Source organism: Micromys minutus (assembly GCF_963924665.1).
Source record: "Micromys minutus genome assembly, chromosome: 30".
NCBI classification, from domain to species: Eukaryota; Metazoa; Chordata; class Mammalia; order Rodentia; family Muridae; genus Micromys; species Micromys minutus.
The window spans coordinates 30,937,874-30,957,664 of record NC_137965.1 but is presented as its reverse complement, the minus strand read 5'-3'; the positions used below and the strand labels follow the sequence as shown (position 1 = coordinate 30,957,664).

General features: G+C 39.9%; 1 protein-coding gene across 1 annotated transcript; it reads left to right on the top strand.

Annotated features, from left to right (window-relative positions):
* Positions 1–15,098: 15,098 nt before the first annotated feature.
* On the top strand, positions 15,099–16,166 carry LOC308439974 (formyl peptide receptor 2-like; the record flags this gene model as incomplete). Its single annotated transcript, XM_080941908.1, has 1 exon — positions 15,099–16,166. The coding sequence occupies one exon, from the start codon at positions 15,099–15,101 to the stop codon at positions 16,164–16,166; it is 1,068 nt and encodes a 355-aa protein (XP_080798034.1).
* Between the last annotated feature and the right edge of the window lie 3,625 nt (positions 16,167–19,791).

Below are 19,791 nucleotides of genomic sequence, written 5' to 3'. Positions count from 1 at the left end.
CTCTCCAAGAAAATGTCTCTCCAGCCTCTGCTTGAGATTATCTTGGTGGAAAGAAATAACGTTCTCTCTATCTGTGAGATATTTTCAGTAGGTTTTAAGGTAAGAAAGGGCAAGAGAGAAAGGAAGGTTCTAACATGTCTGAGATTTCACAGGATTATGTATACAAAATATTGCTCATGTAAAAAATGGCTTCCCCTAATATTAATTGTAGACGTCTTTAAATGAGTCAGAGGGAGTAAAATAAGTTAATAGGACAGGGCATGAAGTAGTGATTGACAAGTAGCATGTACTGAATAATGAAGGTTTATTTTTCATGCATGTGTATTTGTAAACATTCATATAGAGGGAAGAGGTCAATGTCATGTGCCTTCCTAATTACTCTTCACCTTACATTTTTGAGACAAAGTTTCTACTAAGCTTAGAACTATTGGTTGACCAGTAAATTGAAGATACCTGCCTATCTCCATTTGCCCTCACGTGGCAGTCCCAATGCCGAAGTTAAGGACTCACACTATGGCACTTAGCTTTTATGTGGTTGTTGGTGATATGAATAAAGGTCCTCATTGCATAGCAAGCTATTTACTGACTGAGGCATCTCTTCTGCCAGAGGGTTCCCTTATTTTTTGTCATGACACTGAAAATAAAAAAGAATAGACCTGTCTTGAAATATTAAGTTAACTTCTTAAAATTACTCAATCTCTCATTATGAAATTTTGCAGTGGTCTCTTTCTAGCACTGCTTGGCCATACTACTTTGGCAGATTGGTTGACTCGCATAATATTTACTCTAATTTGAGATGGGAAAGAGTAACAATGATCATCATATTTAAAATTCTAGGGAGAAATCTGCTTTCAATACCTCATAAATAATTTTTACATTCCTTGACAGCATGCTGAAATGAAAACGTGGTTAGATACGGTTATGAAAATGTTGAACAGATAGTGGACTAACGTTAATTCCTTCCCAGTCCCTTTCTTTTTCTCCCTCTCCCAACTCTTCCTCCTCTCCTCCTGTTTCACATGAGTTCTTCCTATGGAGCCCTGGCTGGCATGCACCTTTCTATGTAAGTCAGGCTGGCCTTAAACTTACACAGCTCTCTTACATGTGCTTCCCGAGAAGTAGGGTTGCATATGTATGCTGTCAAAACCAGATGTCCCTCATTCTCTTTCTACATTCTGAGTCCCCCTTTTCTCCTTTCTTTTTGTTTTTTGTCTTTTGAGACATGATCTTATGAGTCTTAAATTTCCCAAGGATAGACTTACACTTCCGGTCCTCCTTCCTTCACTCCCTAATTCTGAGATTGCAGGTAGGAGCAATGCTCAGTTTACAAGGTGACTGACTTATGCTTGACGCACCCTCTCCCTTCTGCACTACAATCCCAGCCCTACCACTCTCCTTTCTTTAAATCACCCATGGGACATCCCAAAATCACCTGTGTGGATCACATTACTATGGAATCTAAATGGTTTACAGTTTTGAAAACTATTTATCTCCCCCTTCTCCACATTCCCCCAACCACCAATCATCAAGCTGTGCTGAGGGATGTTTGTTTTTAAAAATCTATGAGGCAATGGATAAAGGCTTACAAAATGACCAAGAAAAATTCTGCAATGACAAGCCACAACATACGAGAGCAGAAGAACTGTAAGATACAGTCCTAGTGAGGACCGGAGGAACAAGATTGTAGTTTGGATTGAATAATGTTGTCGTACAGCATTTACAGAGCCATTTAAGTCTTTCAATCACTGTACCACATCCTCCCCTTCGACAGACCCTGATAAGGTTGAACTTAATTAAAAGCATCATCAACACTGTGATAGAAGAAATCCAGGCCTTGAGATGGGAAAGCAACACAAGTTAGAAGTTCTGGAGGCGGCAAAGGCAAATTCATGAAGGATCTGGGACTGTTTGCTTGGGGAGCACCATGACCCGCATAGGTTCTGTCTCCGTCCTCACATCCACTGCCCTCCACTCTCCTGAAGCACCTTCTCGAGCTTCGTATCGATGGCCTGGTGATAGCTAACACAGCCTTAGACCTGGCCTCTGCTTTTCCCACAGATGTTTTACAACCTACTTCTTCCAGTCCCCGACTAGTACACACTCAGCACTCTCTTTGAATCCTTGCTACAAATGAAAACATTAATATTCTCTAGAATATTTCATCTCAATCCAAGTTATCATTCACTTTCATATCAACCTTTAATTTCCAACCACAACTGAGCTTTGTTTTCCCTGTTTATTTTTTTTTCTTTTATCTTTTTAGACAGGCTGTCATATAGTCCAGGCTGACCTCAATTTACTATATGTAGCCGAGGATTACCTTAATCTTCAGATTCTCTTGTCTGCTACATCTTTAATGCTGAGATTGCAGGAATGTGCCGCTGGGTCTACTTACTGTGGTATAGAGATAATCCCCAGGCTTTGTGTGTTCTAGGTAAGCAGTCTACCCACTAAGCTATCTCCCCATCCCTATATTGTACAGTTCAAAGTCTTTTATGCTGCCGATCTGCAGAATGTAGTCTCACCAAGTTGTGACGCTTTCTAGGCAACATTTTCTCACCTGCACTTTCCAACAGCTGTGGGCCTTCCTCTGGCAGATCTACATCTGACCTCTTGATGAGAGGAGCCTGTCTCTAATGGGCTAAGCAGAAAATATACAAAACCAACAGGGGGAGGGAAACAGCAGAAATGCATTGGGTAACAGGAAACAGAAAACAGGAAACCAGGGTTTTCTGTGATTTACAAGAACCCTGAGGTTATATTTAAGTAACACATGGAGCCAGCCGGGAAGAAAAGAAACGACATACCTAGACGGAGGAAGAGAAATGTGAATAGTTCAGACTGTCAGAGAGGGTCAGCCATTCTACACCTAGACACAGTCTGCAAGATCAATCACACAATAGCCTACATATATACACACCACAGACACAACATGTCTTTGTGTTATAACATTATGACATTATAACAAACACCTTTTAAAAACTTCCCAAAGAAGGGAGATGTTGTATGTGAGGCTTTTCCTGGAGAGGTATGAAGAGATGTCTATTTACCTGAGACAGGGCATGGAGGACAAAGAAAAGTAGTGAACAAGTCACATCCAACTTAGCAAACCAGTGATCTTATTGGAGTGAAATTACGAAAACTCAAAGGGGACTCACAGAAACAATGGTGAGGGGTACCATTTTTACATAGCGAAGGACTCAGATCCCAAGAGAAAACAAGAAAGACAGGAACTGCTGAACAGAGTGTCAGGTTGTTTAAACTCTGATTATTTTCTCAAAGATGGTTTGATGGAAATCTGGTTCCTCTGCACCCCAGCAACCCTGATGCTAAAGCTTTGTTCTCTCCTGCCCAATAGCACATGGCTACCAGACAGCACCCGTGAAATTACTGAGGCACGTATCTTTTGGTTACAATTTGGAGGGTGAATAAAACAGTCTTAGATGGACTTGTGCTCTGTGAGGCCCTGTTTGCACAATCTAAGCAAACAGGAAGGAAATGGCCCTGCACTTTGCTGTGTTGGGGTAAACCCTGTCTGAGATACCAAATCATTACTGTCAGATAATAGACCACTAGCAGCTGCCTCTGGGCACTGTGCAGGTTCTCAGTTAGAACTTGGCCTGGGTAGGTCACTAGTTCGGAGATAAGATAAGCCATTTAACCTGGGCTGAGCATTTCCTATCAAGGGTGAGACAGTTAATATTTAATACCAGGCAGGCTTCAGGGCCCTCAGTTCAGATGTATAGCATGAGGACACAGAAAATATGCAACAATGCATCACTAAAAACATCGTGTTCGCATTCTATATGACTTCACACATTATATTTCATTCTTTTGTTTTTGTTCAGGCAAAAACCAAAATAAAGCAAAGCAAACCAGACAGACAAGAAAACTATTCCTGGTTTGTAGGCTGCACAACTGGTGTTGGGGGGACTGGGGAGGGGGTGTCAGTGGTTAAGGTCACGTGAAGCGATGGCTGGATGTGACCAGCGTTTAGGAGGCTCAGTCACTTTAGCACAGATCCCAGCGAAGTAATTATTACTTAGGTCCTAAGAACATTCATATCTCCTGACAGTCTATCTGAGCAGAAGTTTCTGTCACACCTCATGCCTACCACTGTCCTACTTTCAGAATTTGCTTTCGAAATAAAGGTACATGACAAGTCCCACTTTTCCCTTTAGGCCCCCTCTAGAATCTTCTCTTATGAACTTTTAACAGGTTGAAACTGGGATCCTTTTCCCTCTCAAGTGAAAACTCGAATTCCCAGTCCCTTAGAATGTGACTGTTCAGTCTTAGGGTGTTTAAGGAATGAATCAAAGCTGAATGAGATCATAGGGGTGGGGCCCTAATCCCATAGAAATCCTGTCTTTTTGAGAAGAAACACCAGGGCAGTGTAAGCTTACAGAAATGTTAATGTGAGTATTCAGAGAAGGGAAGATGGCCACGTGCAAGCCAAAGAGAAGCCCTGGAAACAACACTCTGATCTTGAAACTCCAGCATCCAGAACTGTGACAAAATCAGTTGCTATAGTGTAAGACCCCCAGTGTGTGATGATTTGTAGTGACAATTCTTGCAAACTAACCCATTCTGCTTTGGTTTGGGGATTCGTACATCTATGATGATCTTAAATCAATTCAGTTCTCACAGTACATTAAAGATGACTATGGATTGGGGACATAGATCAATTAACAGAGTGACAGTCCTGCAGGATGTCCTGTATAAACTGGTAATGAGAATGGAAGCCTGTAATTCCAGAACTCAAGTGATAGAGACAAGTGTGTCAGAAGTTCAGATGTCTACTTCATGGTTTTAAAGACAGCTTGGGCTCATGGGAAACTGTGTGCAGGATATGGGGTAAAAGAGTGGCTGGTGGGGACATGAGAGACAGAGACATAGTGGCACAAACTAAAGAATGTGACCCTGAGATTATTTTTGACATCTCTCTACCTATGGTAGTGTCTGAGTCCTCTCTCTTTACATGGGAGTTAGGAAAGACCTGGATAGTTAGGCCACTCAGTTGTCCACAGAGAAGTGGAGAGTCTATTGGTATGGAAAGAAACCCATACATGTGCAGTTAGAACTGTGCAATAAAGGCTTTGGCTGCATATATAGCATATGTAGCCTTATCTCACATCAATGGGAGGGGAGGCCCTTGGTCTTGGGAAGGCTCAATGCTCAAGCACAGGGGAATGTTAGTGTGGTGAGACAGGAGTAGCTGGATGGGTGCAGCAGCACTGGCATAGAAGCATGGGGAAGGGGAATGAGACAGGAGGTTTGTGGGCAACCAGGAAGGGGAAATAACATTTGAAATGTTAAAAATAACCAATAAAAATGAATACAAAAATAAATGTATAAAAACCTGTGTTTTTATACAAAGCAGAAAGCCAAGATTGTGTTTGTTATTATTTCAGTCTCCAGGGGTATATGTGCTCGTGCCTGAGAGGCCAGGAGTACTTGTCTAGTCTCCCTGGACCTGGACTTCTAGGCAGTTATAAGCTGTTTGATATGGGCTTGGAAAATGAGGTTGGGTCCTGTGTAAGAGCAGTAAGTGCTATTAGCCATTGCGACATCTTTGTGGCTAACCATCTCCATGTTTTAAAAGCAGAATAATTATTCTGAAATGTATGAGTGACTTACCTTCACGTACAATTAACTGTGCATTGTATTTGTGTCTGGTACCTGCAGAGGCCAGACTCGGGCATTGAATACCCTGGAACTGTAGTTGCAGATGGTGAGAGTCACCATGTAGATTACTGGACTCACACTTGGGTCCTCTGGAAGAGCATTCAGTGCTCTTAATATCAAAGCCATGATTCTAGCCCCACTCCCTCCCCATTTCTTTTAAAGAGGGAGTGGTCTGGGTGGGTGTTATCTCAGTGTTTAGAATCAAGTTTAGCCCTGTTGTAAAGGACCTGAGTTTGGTTGCCAGAGCCAATGTCAGGCTGTTCACAATTGTTTCTAAAGTCAAATCAGAACCAAATGCAAAGGTTCAGACACATATGTCTGGGAAAGAGATTATCAGGACTGAACTGATATGTTCCACAGATCATTAGTAAAAGAACATTTGTACTTCAATGTTTCTAAGAACTCCGCTTGGGCTGAAGAGATGACTTAGAATTTAACAGCACTGGCTGTTCATCCAGCAGATTTAAGTTAAATTCTTAGCATTCACATTGTGGCTCACAACTACCTGTAACTCTAGTTCCTAAGACCTAGTGCTCTTTTGGCCTCTGAGGACTCCAGTCATGTATGTGATATACAAAAGCATCTTTAAGCAAAACCTCTCTCTCTCTCTCTCTCTCTCTCTCTCTCTCTCTCTCTCTCTCTCTCATTATATATATATAATAAAAATATATATATTTTATTATATATATATATATATATATATAATGATTCCAATAGCACCACATTTGCATGGCTTTTAGGAATCTTAAGAAACCTCAACATGACCAAGTAGGCTTCATCCCTGGGATGCAGGGATGGTTTAACATAAGGAAATCCATCAATGTAATCCACCATATAAACAAACTTAAAGACCAAAATAGCATGGTCATCTCACTAGACGCTGAGAAAGCATTCGACAAAATCCAACACCCCTTCATGTTAAAAGTCCTGGAAAGAACAGGAATCCAAGGCCCATATTTAAACATAATAAAAGCAATATACAGCAAACCAACAGCCAACATCAATCTTAATGGCGAGAAACTTGAAGCAATCCCACTAAAATCAGGGACTCGACAAGGCTGCCCACTCTCTCCCTACCTATTCAACATAGTACTGGAAGTCCTGGCTGGAGCAATTAGACAGCAAAAGGAGATCAAGGGGATACAAATCGGAAAGGAAGAGATAAAAACATCACTCTTTGCCGATGACATGATAGTGTACTTGAGTGACCCCAAAAATTCCACCAGAGAACTCCTACAGCTGATAAACAAGTTCAGCAAAGTGGCCAGATACAAAATTAACTCAAACAAATCAGTAGCATTCCTATACTCAAAAAACAAACATGTGGAGAAAGAAATTGGGGAAAAGGTACCCTTCACAATAGTTACAAAAGCTATGAAATACCTTGGTGTGACTCTAACTAAGGAAGTGAAGGACCTGTATGACAAGAACTTCAAACCTCTGAAGAAAGAAATTGAGGAGGATCTCAGAAAATGGAAAGATCTCCCATGCTCATGGATTGGAAAGATCAACATCTTAAAAATGGCCATCCTACCAAAAGCAATCTACAGATTCAATGCAATCCCCATCAAAATTCCAACCCAGTTCTTCATGGAATTGGAAAGATAAATGTGCAATTTCATCTGGAATAACAAAAGACCTAGAATAGCGAAAACCATCCTCAACAACAAAAAAACATCAGCGGGAATCACTATCCCTGACCTCAAGCTATATTACAAGGCAATTGTGCTGAAAACTGCATGGTACTGGTACAGAAATAGGCAAGTGGATCAATGGAATAGAATAGAAGATTCAGAAATGAGCCCTCATGTATATGGTCACCTGATTTTTGACAAAGGAGCAGTAAACATTCAATGGAAAAAGGACAGCCTATTCAACAAATGGTGCTGGTCCAACTGGCACTCAACATGCAAAAGAATGAAAATAGACCCGTTCTTATCTCCTTGTACAAAGCTCAAGTGTAAGTGGATTAAAGATCTCCACATTAAACCTGATACACTGGAATTATTAGATGAGAAAGTAGGGAAAACCTTAGAACACATAGGCACAGGAGAAAATTTCCTAAACAAAACACCAATGGCTCAAGCTCTAAGGTCAAAGATTAACAAATGGGACTTAATGAGATTGCAAAGTTTCTGTAAGGCTAAAGACATCGTCAAGAAAACAAAACGGCAACCAACAGAATGGGAAAAGATCTTTACCAACACCACATCAGATAGAGGCCTAATATCTAAGGTGTACAAGGAACTCAAAAAGCTCGACACCAGAGAATCAAATAACCCTATTAAAAATGGGGTACAGAGCTAAACAAATCTTTTTCAGTTGAGGAACTCCGAATGGCCGAAAAACATCTGAGGAAGTGCTCGACATCCTTAGCCATCAGGGAAATGCAAATCAAAACAACCCTAAGATTCCACCTCACTCCAGTCAGATTGGCCAAGATCCAAAACTCAGATGACAGCAGATGCTGGTGAGGCTGCGGAGAAATAGGAACACTTCTCCACTGTTGGTGGGGTTGCAAGCTAATACAACCACTCTGGAAATCGGTCTGGCGATACCTCAGAAAATTGGATATAGTACTACCTGAAGACCCAGCTATTCCACTTCTGGGCATATACCCCAGAGACACTTTAATACACAACAAAGATATATGCACCACAATGTTCATAGCGGCTCTATTTATAATAGCCAGAAGCTGGAAGGAACCCAGATGTCCTTCAGAAGACGAATGGATACAAAAATTGTGGTACATATACACAATGGAATACTACTCAGCCACCAGAAACAATGACTTAACCAAATTCTTAAGAAAATGGCTGCATCTAGAGATCATCCTGAGTGAGATAACCCAGTCACAAAAGAACAGACATAATATGCAGTCACTGATAGTGGGATGCTAACCCCAGAGGCTTGCACTCCCCCAGAAACAACTCACAGCCTGTATGAAGTCCAAGAAATAAAGAAAACAAAAACTATACATATATTCACAAAACAAGAAGACTTTGACTATTTCCATGTTGCGTTTTGTTTTGCATGTACTTTACGCTTATTGCAACTAGTACGTTTTCAATGCATACTGTCAAGCCCTTGAAAAAAATCAAGTACCGACTAAAAAACATATTCACATGGTTTTATGTAAAATTTATTTTAATGTCTGAAAAAACAGTACTGACAAAAATGTATAATTTTAAGCAAAAAATGTTTAAAATCTTTACATCTATCTTTGTTTTGAAAAATAAAATCGTTTAAAAAAAAAAAAAAAAAAGAAACCTCAAGTTTCTGTAACAAGACAGGTTTCAGCTTTTTTGTTCCTCTCAGAGTTTCCTGAAGTCTCTGCTGAGAGCCAAGTATTTCAGTTACACCTCACTAACCCAGGACGTAGCCATAGGAAGGAACCTCAGCTGGTGGTAAGTTATGTTGCAGAAACTGAAAACTTAATTTTTGAATGGCTGTTATATATGATGGAAGTTTTCTAAGTGAAGACATGGTTAGTACCATATTTACTTTCATCAGATGGCTGCTGCATTCTTGACTTAGACTATGCAGAGAACAGAAACCCTTGAAGGCATGCGAAAATGGGTCAGTGTACAAGTCTAACCTTGAAAGCATGCAGAACGGAGTTGCAGACACTTTAAAAAAGTCAAGTGGAGGGGTCTGATCCTTATGCCACTAAGCAATAAGGCAAACAAGAATGTGCTGTGTGTCTCTCTTTTCAACTTAAAGCATAAGGAAACTGCGACTCAGGAAGAAAGAAGAGGATTAATTGGTGCTGTGGGTTGGGAGTTATCAGATAAGAACTAAGAACACTGCGTTTGTCTGTCTGGAGTCCCCATCCATGAAGGTGGAAATTTGTTGCAGTGCTAGAGACACAAATCAGTATGGGCCGGATTAATGAGGAGGTATGAGGTTAAAAAAGTATAAAGTATAAAGAATATTTATAGGTCTAGGATTGGGCTCTGAGTTCTTTTCACAGAGAGAAGTCTGAAGAAACAGAGCTTATCACATTCTCTTTATCTTTCCCCTTCTTGCCTCAATTCTCAATTGAATGCAGTGTTTCCCATAATGCAGTTAGATGCTGTGCTGATAACTATGTCCTCACTGTGGGATCCTATGCAGGTGCCCTACCACTGATTCACACTCCTGCTCCCTCATGACTAAAGGACTCTAGGCAGATGCTGTACTGTTGAGCCACATTCTCAGCATTCAACTTACTTTCTGATATAATTTTTTATATGTTTGGGTATTTTTCACAAATGTGTGTCTGTTTGCCTAGTGCTTTCTTGGTGCACAAATCTACACAGCAGTGCTGGGATCTGAGCTGTGCCCTGCAGGAAGAGCAGGGGATGCTGCACAGTTCTGAGTAATCTTTTCAGCCCCTTTTCATTTTTTATTGTGTAGACACAATCCCAGTAAATTAGCAAACTGGAACCTTTTCTGTCTGAGGTGGGCCTTGAATGTGCCCTTCTAATCTCTGCCTGCAAAAACAATTGGGATTACTGGTGTGAAAGACCAGCTTTGGCTGGGTCTTGAAAAGATGTAACTTGACAATTCATATGTTACTGAGAATGCTCTATTGGAAAGTACATCCTGAGTGTATATCTGTGTGTGTGTGTGTGTGTGTATGTGTGTGTGTGTGTATGTGTGAGTGTGTGTGTATGTGTGTGTGTGTGTATGTGTGAGTGTATGTGTGTGTGTATGTGTGAGTGTGTGTGTATGTGTGTGTGTATTTGCATATTTGTTTGCTTTTTTGTTGTTTTTTGGTTTTGTTTATTTGTTTTCCCTTGGCTTGGAAGAAAAAGAGGGCAAAACTCAAGAGCTGCACAATTTCTAGGAGGGTGTGAGACATACACCGAGCCAGTCCATGTGGAGAGACCGTTTGAAAGAACGACAACTCTTGCTCCTCAGGAAGTAGTACATGGAGCTGCTTGGAGAAATGGCAGCTCATACATACCCCAGACATTTGTACCTTTTTTTTTAAGTACTCTGGGAATGGCGAAAGAAATTATATAGTTTGAGAATCCATCAAATAGTCATTTTAGTATGTGTGTTGTGTGATTTGTGTGTGTGTTCATGTTTATGCGTTTGAGGATACACTTTGAACACCTAACTTTGTTACTCTATATCTTTTTGAATTTTTTATTTTGGTCAAAGATTATTCTTGAGGCTATAAGTTATTAATGGTTTGGGTAGAGGAGATAAAGTCTCACAGATTATCCAGTCTCTGCCCTCCCCCAGAGCTGGACTTCTACATGTATGCCACCATGCCTTGTTTGTACATGGGTGCTGTAGTCTGACTCAGGTACTTACTGCTTGGGAAATGTTTTATAGTGAGCCATCTCCTCAGCCCAGAGTATACACTCCGCAGACAGAAAATGAGCATGATTAAGAAAAAGAATTAACAAAACAGTGCTGTGTCTGAAAGTTACTTCTTCAGAGCCATGGTTTCATTTGTTATAGGATGGCTATATATGTCCTAAGATAATTATAATGAGATAATTGGCATATATGAAGGCTTCACCACACAAAGACCATCCTAACCAGCACATGTTTTCTTCTGAGGCTCAGAGATTCCGCCTTGTACAAAAGAGTGGTGGACCTTAATTTGGCACCTTTGTCTTTCTACCTGCTGTTTTCCGTCACACTCTAACTGGGAAAGTTCCTGTGTATACTCTCACTTTTTCCATTCTTGAAAAATTATTATCCACCATTTAACCGCTCTTAACCAGCAGATGAAGAATTGAAGGTCGAAGAAATGACGCTGGCAGCATTAGACACATGACTAGAAAACAGATTCATCAGGACTCAGTGGGTAAAGTGCTTGCAGGATCTGCACTCGGATACAAAGTACCTACACAAAACAAAACAAAATGAAGGAGAAGAAATCAGCCCCCCCTCAAAACAGGGAAGACACCACCAACCGCAGTGTAGTACTAGGGAGGCAGTGGTGTGAGAATTCTGTGGTGTTGGTTTATTATTTTTTAAATCTGTCTTATTGGGTTATTATACCTCCATCTCCCTTCCAAACCTTATTCCACCCCAACCTCTTTCCACCCCCAGGCACTGTGTAGGAGAGAAAGAAGATTAGAGGGAAAAGGGGGCATAGGCATTTATGAGCTACTTCCTGCAGTTTTGGGGTATTGGGTTCCTTAGGTAAGTCCAATCCTCATCTTCAGAAGATTCAGTATTGTAACAAACCAGCAACCCAACAAGTCAGCTTTAGCATATGCATCAGCTTGGAAAGGCAGCCAGCCTCTAGTTGTTTGTTGTGCCTCCTGCCCCTCTAGGGGACCTGGCATTTACTCCCTTTAGTGAGTCCCCAGACTACCAGCAGATGGCAAAAAAATTTTTAGTATGTACCTAGGACTCAAGACCATTGCAGTTTAGAGCTGTGGCCAATCTGAGGTATCCAAATATCACTCATGTAGGAATAAAAGCAACCAACATTCACACTGTGTTGGAGTTCACTAGCCAGCACACTGCCAGATCTGTAAGGCTCAGCTTCAGTAAGAAATCACATGTGAGCAAAAAAGGTGGAGGGCCCGTTGAAATAGCAGACACTGGCTTGTGACATATGAATGCACAAGACCAGAAGCATGGGTAGGCACAGGTGCAACTAATTGGATCATACACACACAATATAAAAAGAATATTAATCTGATCGTGGACCCCAGAAATTTTATATCCAAGAATTGATTTTCAACTGGTGGCCACTATGTCTGCCAGAGGATATTTTTTATCTATAGATAATTTTTATTATCATAGCTCAACAAAATTGCATCTAGAATCTCCTAGATGAGGCCAAAGAGTTGTTACACATCCTGTGGTGTACAGGGCTCTACCACACCCAACCACACTTAAGCACTGACAGATGTCAGCAATTCTAGGGTTGAGAAATCCTGAATATCATTACACAATGTCCTGGTTAGGATCTTGGTGAAAAATACGAGTAAGGAAAAGAAAAGAGGGAACTTCTGTGAAAATAAAGGAGAAAAATCAACATTGCATCACCATGTGGGCATAGTCAGCTCACATGACAAGGTCATGTCAAATGAAGCACATTAGTAACACAGATGTGAAATTCTGGAATTGGTTAAACTAGGGTCCTGATGATTGATTGTCTCTATTGACAAAATGAAAACGAAAACCAAAACAAAGCCCTAGCAAATCTTTTAGAGTGTGGCTTTGGCTCGATAAAACAGTGATGTTGCTGTCTCTCAATATGGCCATGAGAAATATAGGTGAGCAACTTAGGGGTATGTGCTGTTTGAGTTTTACTGGGGCCAAATGACATACATGTCTACTCACTCTGGAGAATCTCTTACAGATTAACATAATGGTTACATCAAAGTACAATTCTGTGAACTGATTTCTTCTAATATAACTTTGCAATTTCAGTACTCTGAAAGTTAAAGCGGAACATTAGGAATATGAGGCCAGCTGAGATATATAGCTAGATTTTCTCTCAACCACACATCAAATGATCAACCAATCAACCAGAGAAGAGCTCAGTATTACTATTCCTTTCTAAAGATAGATTAATAAGTCTAAAATTTGACGGCTGTGCAAAATCACTGTATATTATATGCCAGTACAATATAAGGCAGGATTAATAAATAATTAATATGTTTTTTTCTGCTTTTAATTTTATTATATTGCTGGAGATTGATACATATTTTTATTATAATGTACATATGTTACCCTTAAGCCCAAGCCTCATGTCCTCAATGGGGAATTATAGGCAAGTAGATGTTTTACCTTTTCCCATGTCCCATTGCCTCACATGAGATTTTTGAAAAGTATTTTATTACTGATAAAACAACCTCAGCTCTATAATTAAATTTGAAAAGAAGACCTGTATGCATATTTTGTAGCCCACAAACTAGAGAATAAGAAAAAAATTCTGAATGTATAAATATTTCAAGTTTTCTGTTCTCAAAAACTTAGAAAAGCAATCAAGAAGCTGGGGGTGGACTTCCCCACATTGTGTTATCATCCACAATTGGGTTCTGTGTGCATGGCTCCAGCACTACCTTAGGTATCAGTGATTATTCAAGATACTCTTTAGACTGCTAAGGATTTACACTCAAAAGTAGATGGAGAGACAACTTCTATGAACAGAATTGTGGTTTATTTGGCAGACAGTAAGTTATCAGATTCTGGGGTGGAGTGTACCAGGCACATTCAGCAACGTCTGTCACATGTGGTTTGGTAGGAGGACTCAGATCCAGCAAGATAAAAATTTGCCCATTTAGGTAACTTTTAGGGACATATTTCTTCTTGACCACATTCTGGTCTTGTAAAAATAAAAAATAATGAACCTTTTAAATTTTTATATAGGTCACTCAAAATTGTAAGCACATTAATAACAGAATGCGTGGTCTTTCAGGTTAAGTCCACAATCTCTACTAAAATTCATTAGGAATCACTCTTGAAACCATCATAACAGTAAACTGTGTAGTCATGAATATTCTTTGTATATCGAAGTGTGAGATACTTCATGTCAAGTGGGCACTGGATTGAATATAGAGATGGAACCTACCTGTCCCTGTCTGGGTCTAACTGTGTCCAAAGTGATCCTTCACATTTAAACATTCTCTTTGTGTAATCTACAAAACCGTGATGCCAGCTACCATCACCAAAATCCATACATTTACATTAACAGATGTTCTACATGTGACCTTAGTTTAGATATGATATTCTTTGAACTGTGGAGATTTTTACCTCCTTCTCTCTAAAGTTTGAAGAGGATCAATACACAAAACCAGCATTTGGTCTACCCCAAGGTTGACTCTTCTGGGGTCCTCCTATTTCTATATGTGTGTCAGTTCCTAATGAATCTTCACAAAATGACGTTCATATCTACAGTGCAGAGTGCAATCGGTGGGCATTAATTCTTTGGTCTTCCCACCGAATATCTCCTTTCTGTCTGTCTGTCTGCCTTTTTGTGTGTTTTGCTCTCTCACTGGTTTTCTAAATAACCTTTGAGATTAAGCTTTTGATATCTCTTTATTGAATTATTTTTCTTCTGAACACAAGAACTGAGAAAAGCCTTGACTAAAGTATAGTCTGCTACATCCATCGATTTTCTTGAAGTGCTAAACTCCTTTCACTAATATTTTGCTGTCTGTCCACTCTCGGCTCATTATCACTGCTAAGATATAAGAGTTTATTATTATTTTTATCATTAGTCTAAGGGGAAGAATAGCTTTAAGGATGTGATGAAATGCAGAGATATGCTACCCCAACCAAGCATCCAGGAAAGGGAAGCATCCAGGAAAGGGATAGTTTTGGAATCTTCCCACCAAACTCGCTCTCCTATAGCGGTAGGTAGTTACATTCTGAATAACTGTCTTGTAAGATGGAGTCACATATCTGAGAAATGGTTGTTTTTAAAAATTTCAGGTGCAGACAGAATGAAAGCCAACTACTCCATCTCTCAAAATGGATCAGAAGTGGTGGTCTACGAGTCTACCATCTCCAGAGTTCTGTGGATCTTCTCCATGGTGGTGGTTTCCATCACTTTTTTCCTTGGCGTGCTCGGCAATGGACTAGTGATCTGGGTAGCTGGATTCCGGATGGCACACACTGTCACCACTGTCTGTTATCTGAATCTAGCTTTGGCTGACTTCTCTTTCACAGTGACTCTACCATTCCTCCTCGTCTCAATGGCTATGAAAGGAAAATGGCCTTTTGGTTGGTTCCTGTGTAAATTAGTTCACATTGTGGTGGACATAAACCTATTTGGAAGTGTCTTCCTGATTGCTGCCATCGCCTTGGATCGCTGTATTTGTGTTCTGCATCCAGTCTGGGCTCAGAACCACCGCACTGTGAGCCTGGCTAGGAAGGTGGTTGTTGGACCCTGGATTTTTGCTCTGATTCTCACTTTGCCTATTTTTATTTTTATGACTACAGTTAGAGTTTCTGGAGGGGATGTGTACTGTACATTCAATGTTGCATCCTGGGGTAACAGTGTTGAGGAAAAGCTGAACACAGTTATCACATTTTTTACAGTCAGAGGCATCATCAGGTTCATTGTTGGCTTCACCATGCCTATGTCCATTGTTGTCATCTGTTACGGGCTCATTGCTTTCAAGATCCACAGAACATCCCTTGTTAATTCTGGCCGCCCCTTAAGAGTCCTTACAGCAGTTGTGGCTTCTTTCTTTATCTGTTGGTTCCCCTTTCAACTGGTAGCCCTCTTAGGTACAGTCTGGTTCAAAGAGATATTGTTAAGTGGTAGTTATAAAATTCTTGCCATGCTGGTTAACCCAACCAGCTCTTTGGCCTACTTCAATAGTTGCCTCAACCCGATCCTCTATGTGTTCATGGGCCAGGACTTCCGACAGAGACTGATTCATTCCCTGCCTTCTAGTCTTGAGAAAGCCCTGAGTGAGGACTCTGGTCCAACCAATGATACAGGTACCAATTCTGCTTCACCTCCTGAACTCATTGAGACAAAGACAATAAGAAGAATGGAATGAGGGATGAATTCTGTCTCACCTCAGTCACATTCCACTTTTGTCTCACTTTATGTTGTCCCCTAGACCATCTTAATATCATAAAATACTTTTGTGTTTCCTGACTCTTGGAAAAGAAATAAAGTCAAAGTTCATATTGCTGTTCTTTTGGGTGCTTTTTAAAACGAAGCCTATATAGTCTGAGTAAAACTAATGCAGGTGAAACCAAGGAAGGTATGTGCTGGAAGAGAGAAATAGAGAAATGCATATTTCTAAGGATCAGATAATATAGTAAATATTACAATTAAAATTATTATATTTCACCAGTTGAGAATTAGGGTCAAAGGTTAATAAAAATTTCTGCTTAATAAAGCACCTGGTGTGGTTCCAACTGCCGACAGCACTAAAATTGCAATTGCTATTAATTCCATCTCTAGAGGATTCAATGACACTGGCGTCAGTGGCATTTATACCCATGTGCACATAAAGCTTACACACAAAGAAATAAGTAAATATAAATAACACATTAAAATGATTTTACCACTAACAGGTAAATGTTTGCTGAGCATGCCTATAACCTTGGCATTTGGCAGGCAGAGGAAAAGACACTAATTTGAGACTGTTCTCCAAAACAAAGTGCTGTAGTATGTCAGAATACAGATGTAATGGGAAACAGTCACCTCATATGAATTAAATGCTGCACACCTATTAATGGCATTTTTCTATTATTTTGATATATTTTATTTGCATTTTAAATGTTACCTTTTTTCCAGGTTTCCCCTCCATACTCTCCATCCCAAACCCTGATCCCCTGCTTCTATGAGGGTGTTCATCAACCACCCACATCCTCCCACCTCCTTACCCCAACATTCTCCTACGTTGTGGTATCGAGCTTTGCAGTACCATGGGCTTCTCCTCCTATTGATGCCCAACAAGGACATTCTCTGCTACATGTACAGCTGGAGCCAGGGGTCACTACATGTGCACTCTTTGAATAGTGGTTTAGTTCCTGGGAGCTCTGGTTGGTCAGTATTGTTGTTCTTAGGGGGTTGCAAATCTCTTCAATTCCTTTAATCCATTCTTCTATTCCTCCATTAAGGATCCCGTTCTTAGCTCAAGGTTGGCTGTGAACATCTGTCTCTCTATTTGTTGTGCTCTGTCAGAGTCTCTCAGGAAACAGCTGTATCAGGCTCCTGTCAGCGTGTACTTCTTGGCATCTGCAATATTGTTTGGGTTTGGTGGCTTTATAAGGGTTGGATCTCCAGAAGGGTCAGTCTCTGGATGGCCTTTTCTTCAGTCACTGCTCTACACTTTGCCTCCGTACTTCCTCCTGAGAATATTTTTGTTTCCCCTTCTAAGAAGGACCGAAGCATCTGCACTTTGGTTATCCTTCTTCTTGAGCTTCATGTGGTCTGTGAATTGTATCTTGGGATTTCCCAGATTTTTGGCCAGTATCCAATTATCAGTGAGTACATATCATTGGTGTTTTTCTGTGGTTGGGTTACTTCACTAAGAATGATATTCTCTAGGTCCATCCATTTGCCTAAGGATTTCATGAAGTAATTGTTTTTGAGAGCTGAGTAGAATTCCATTGTGTAAATGAACATTTTCTGTATCCATTCCTCTGTTGAAGGACATTTGGATTCTTTCCAGCTTATGGTTATTATTAATAAGACTGTTAGAACATAGTGGAGCATGTGTCTCTGTTATATGTTGGAGCAACTTCTGGGTATATGCCCAGGAGTGGAATAGCTGGGTCCTCAGGTAGTACTATGGTTTTCTGAGGAACTGTCAGACTGATATCCAGAATGGTTGTAGCAGCTTGCAATCCCACCAACAGTGGAGGAGTGTTCCTCTTTCTCTACATCCTCACTAGCATCTGCTCTCACCTGAGTTTTTGATCATATCTATTCTGACTTGTGTGAGGTGGAATCTCAGGGTTGTTTTGATTTGCAATTCCCTGATGACTGAGGATGTTGAAGATTTCTTTAAGTGCTTCTTAGCCATTCAATATTCCTCAGCTGAGAATTCTTTGTTTAGCTCTGCCCCCTATTTTTTTAATAGGGTGTTTTGATTCTCTTTAGTTTAGCTTCTTGAGTTCTTTGTGTATTTTGGATGTTAGCCCTCTATCAGATATAGGATTTGTAAAGATCTTTTTTCCATCCTATTGGCTGCAGTTTTGTCCTAATGACAGTGTCCTTTTCCTTACAGAATCTTTGTAATTTTATGAGGTCCAATTTGTTGATTCTTGATTTTAGAGCATAAGCCATTGGTGTACTGTTCAGGAAAATTTCTCCCGTGCCCACTTGTTGAAAGCTCTTCCCCATTTTCTCTTCTATTGGTTTGAATTTATCTGGTTTTATGTGGAAGTCCCTGATTCACTTGGACTTGAGTTTTGTACGGGGAAATCAGAATGAATTGATTTGCATTCTTCTATATGATGACCGCCAGTTGAATCAGAGCCACTGGTTGAAAATGCTATCTTTTTTCCTACTGGATGGTTTTAGATCTTTTTACAAAGATCAAGTGACCATCGGTATATGGGTTAATTTCTGTATTTTCACTTCTATTCCATTGGTCTACCTTCCGACCTCAGTACTAATTCCATAGAGTTTTTATCACTATTGTTTTGTGATACAGCTTGAAGTCAAAGCTGGTGATTCCCCCAGAAGTTTGTTTTTGTTGAGAATAATTTTCTCTCTCAGGGTGTTTTGTTATTCCAAATGAATTTTCAAATTGCTCTTTCTAACTCTATGGAGAATTGAATTGGAATATTGATGGGGGTTGCATTGCATCTGCAGATTACTTTTGGCAAGATTGCCATCTTTAATTAATCCTGCCAAATAAGCATGGGAGATCATTCCATCTTCTGAGATCTTCTTCAATTTCTTTCTTCAGAAACTTGAAGTTCTTGTCATACAGATCTTTCACTTGCTTGGTTAATATCACACAAATTTATTTTATATTGTTTGTGAGTATTATGAAGGGTATCATTTCTCTAATTTCTTTCTATGCCTGTTTAATATTTGAGTAGAGGATTTGTTTGAGTTAATTTTTTATCCAGCCACTTTGCTGAAGTTGTTTATCAGCTGTAGGAGTTCTCTGGCATATTTTTTTGGGAGGGAGGGGTCCCTTAATTATACTATTATATCATCTACAAACAGTGACATTTTGACTTCTTTTTTTCCAATTTCCATCCTTTTGACCTCCTTTTTGTTGTCTAATTGTATGCCTAGGACTTCAAGTACTATACTGAATAGGTAGGGAGAGAATAGGTGGCCTTATCTAGTCCCAGATTTTAGTGGGATTATTTCAAGTTTCTCACCATTTAGTTTGTTTTGATGTTTGCTACTGGCTTGCTGTATATTGCTTTTACCATGTTTAGGTATGGGCCTTGAATTCTTGTATTTCCAAGACTTTTATCATGAAACGGTGTTTAATTTTGTCAAATACTTTCTTAACATCTAATGAGATAACCATGTGGTTGTTTTCTCTGAGTTTGTTTATATAGTGGATTACATAGATGAATTTCTGTATATTGAACCATCTCTGCATCCATGGAATGAAGCCTACTTGATCCTAATGGGTGGTCATTTTGATGTGTTCTTGAATTTGGTTTTTGAGAATTTTATTGAGTATTTTTACATCT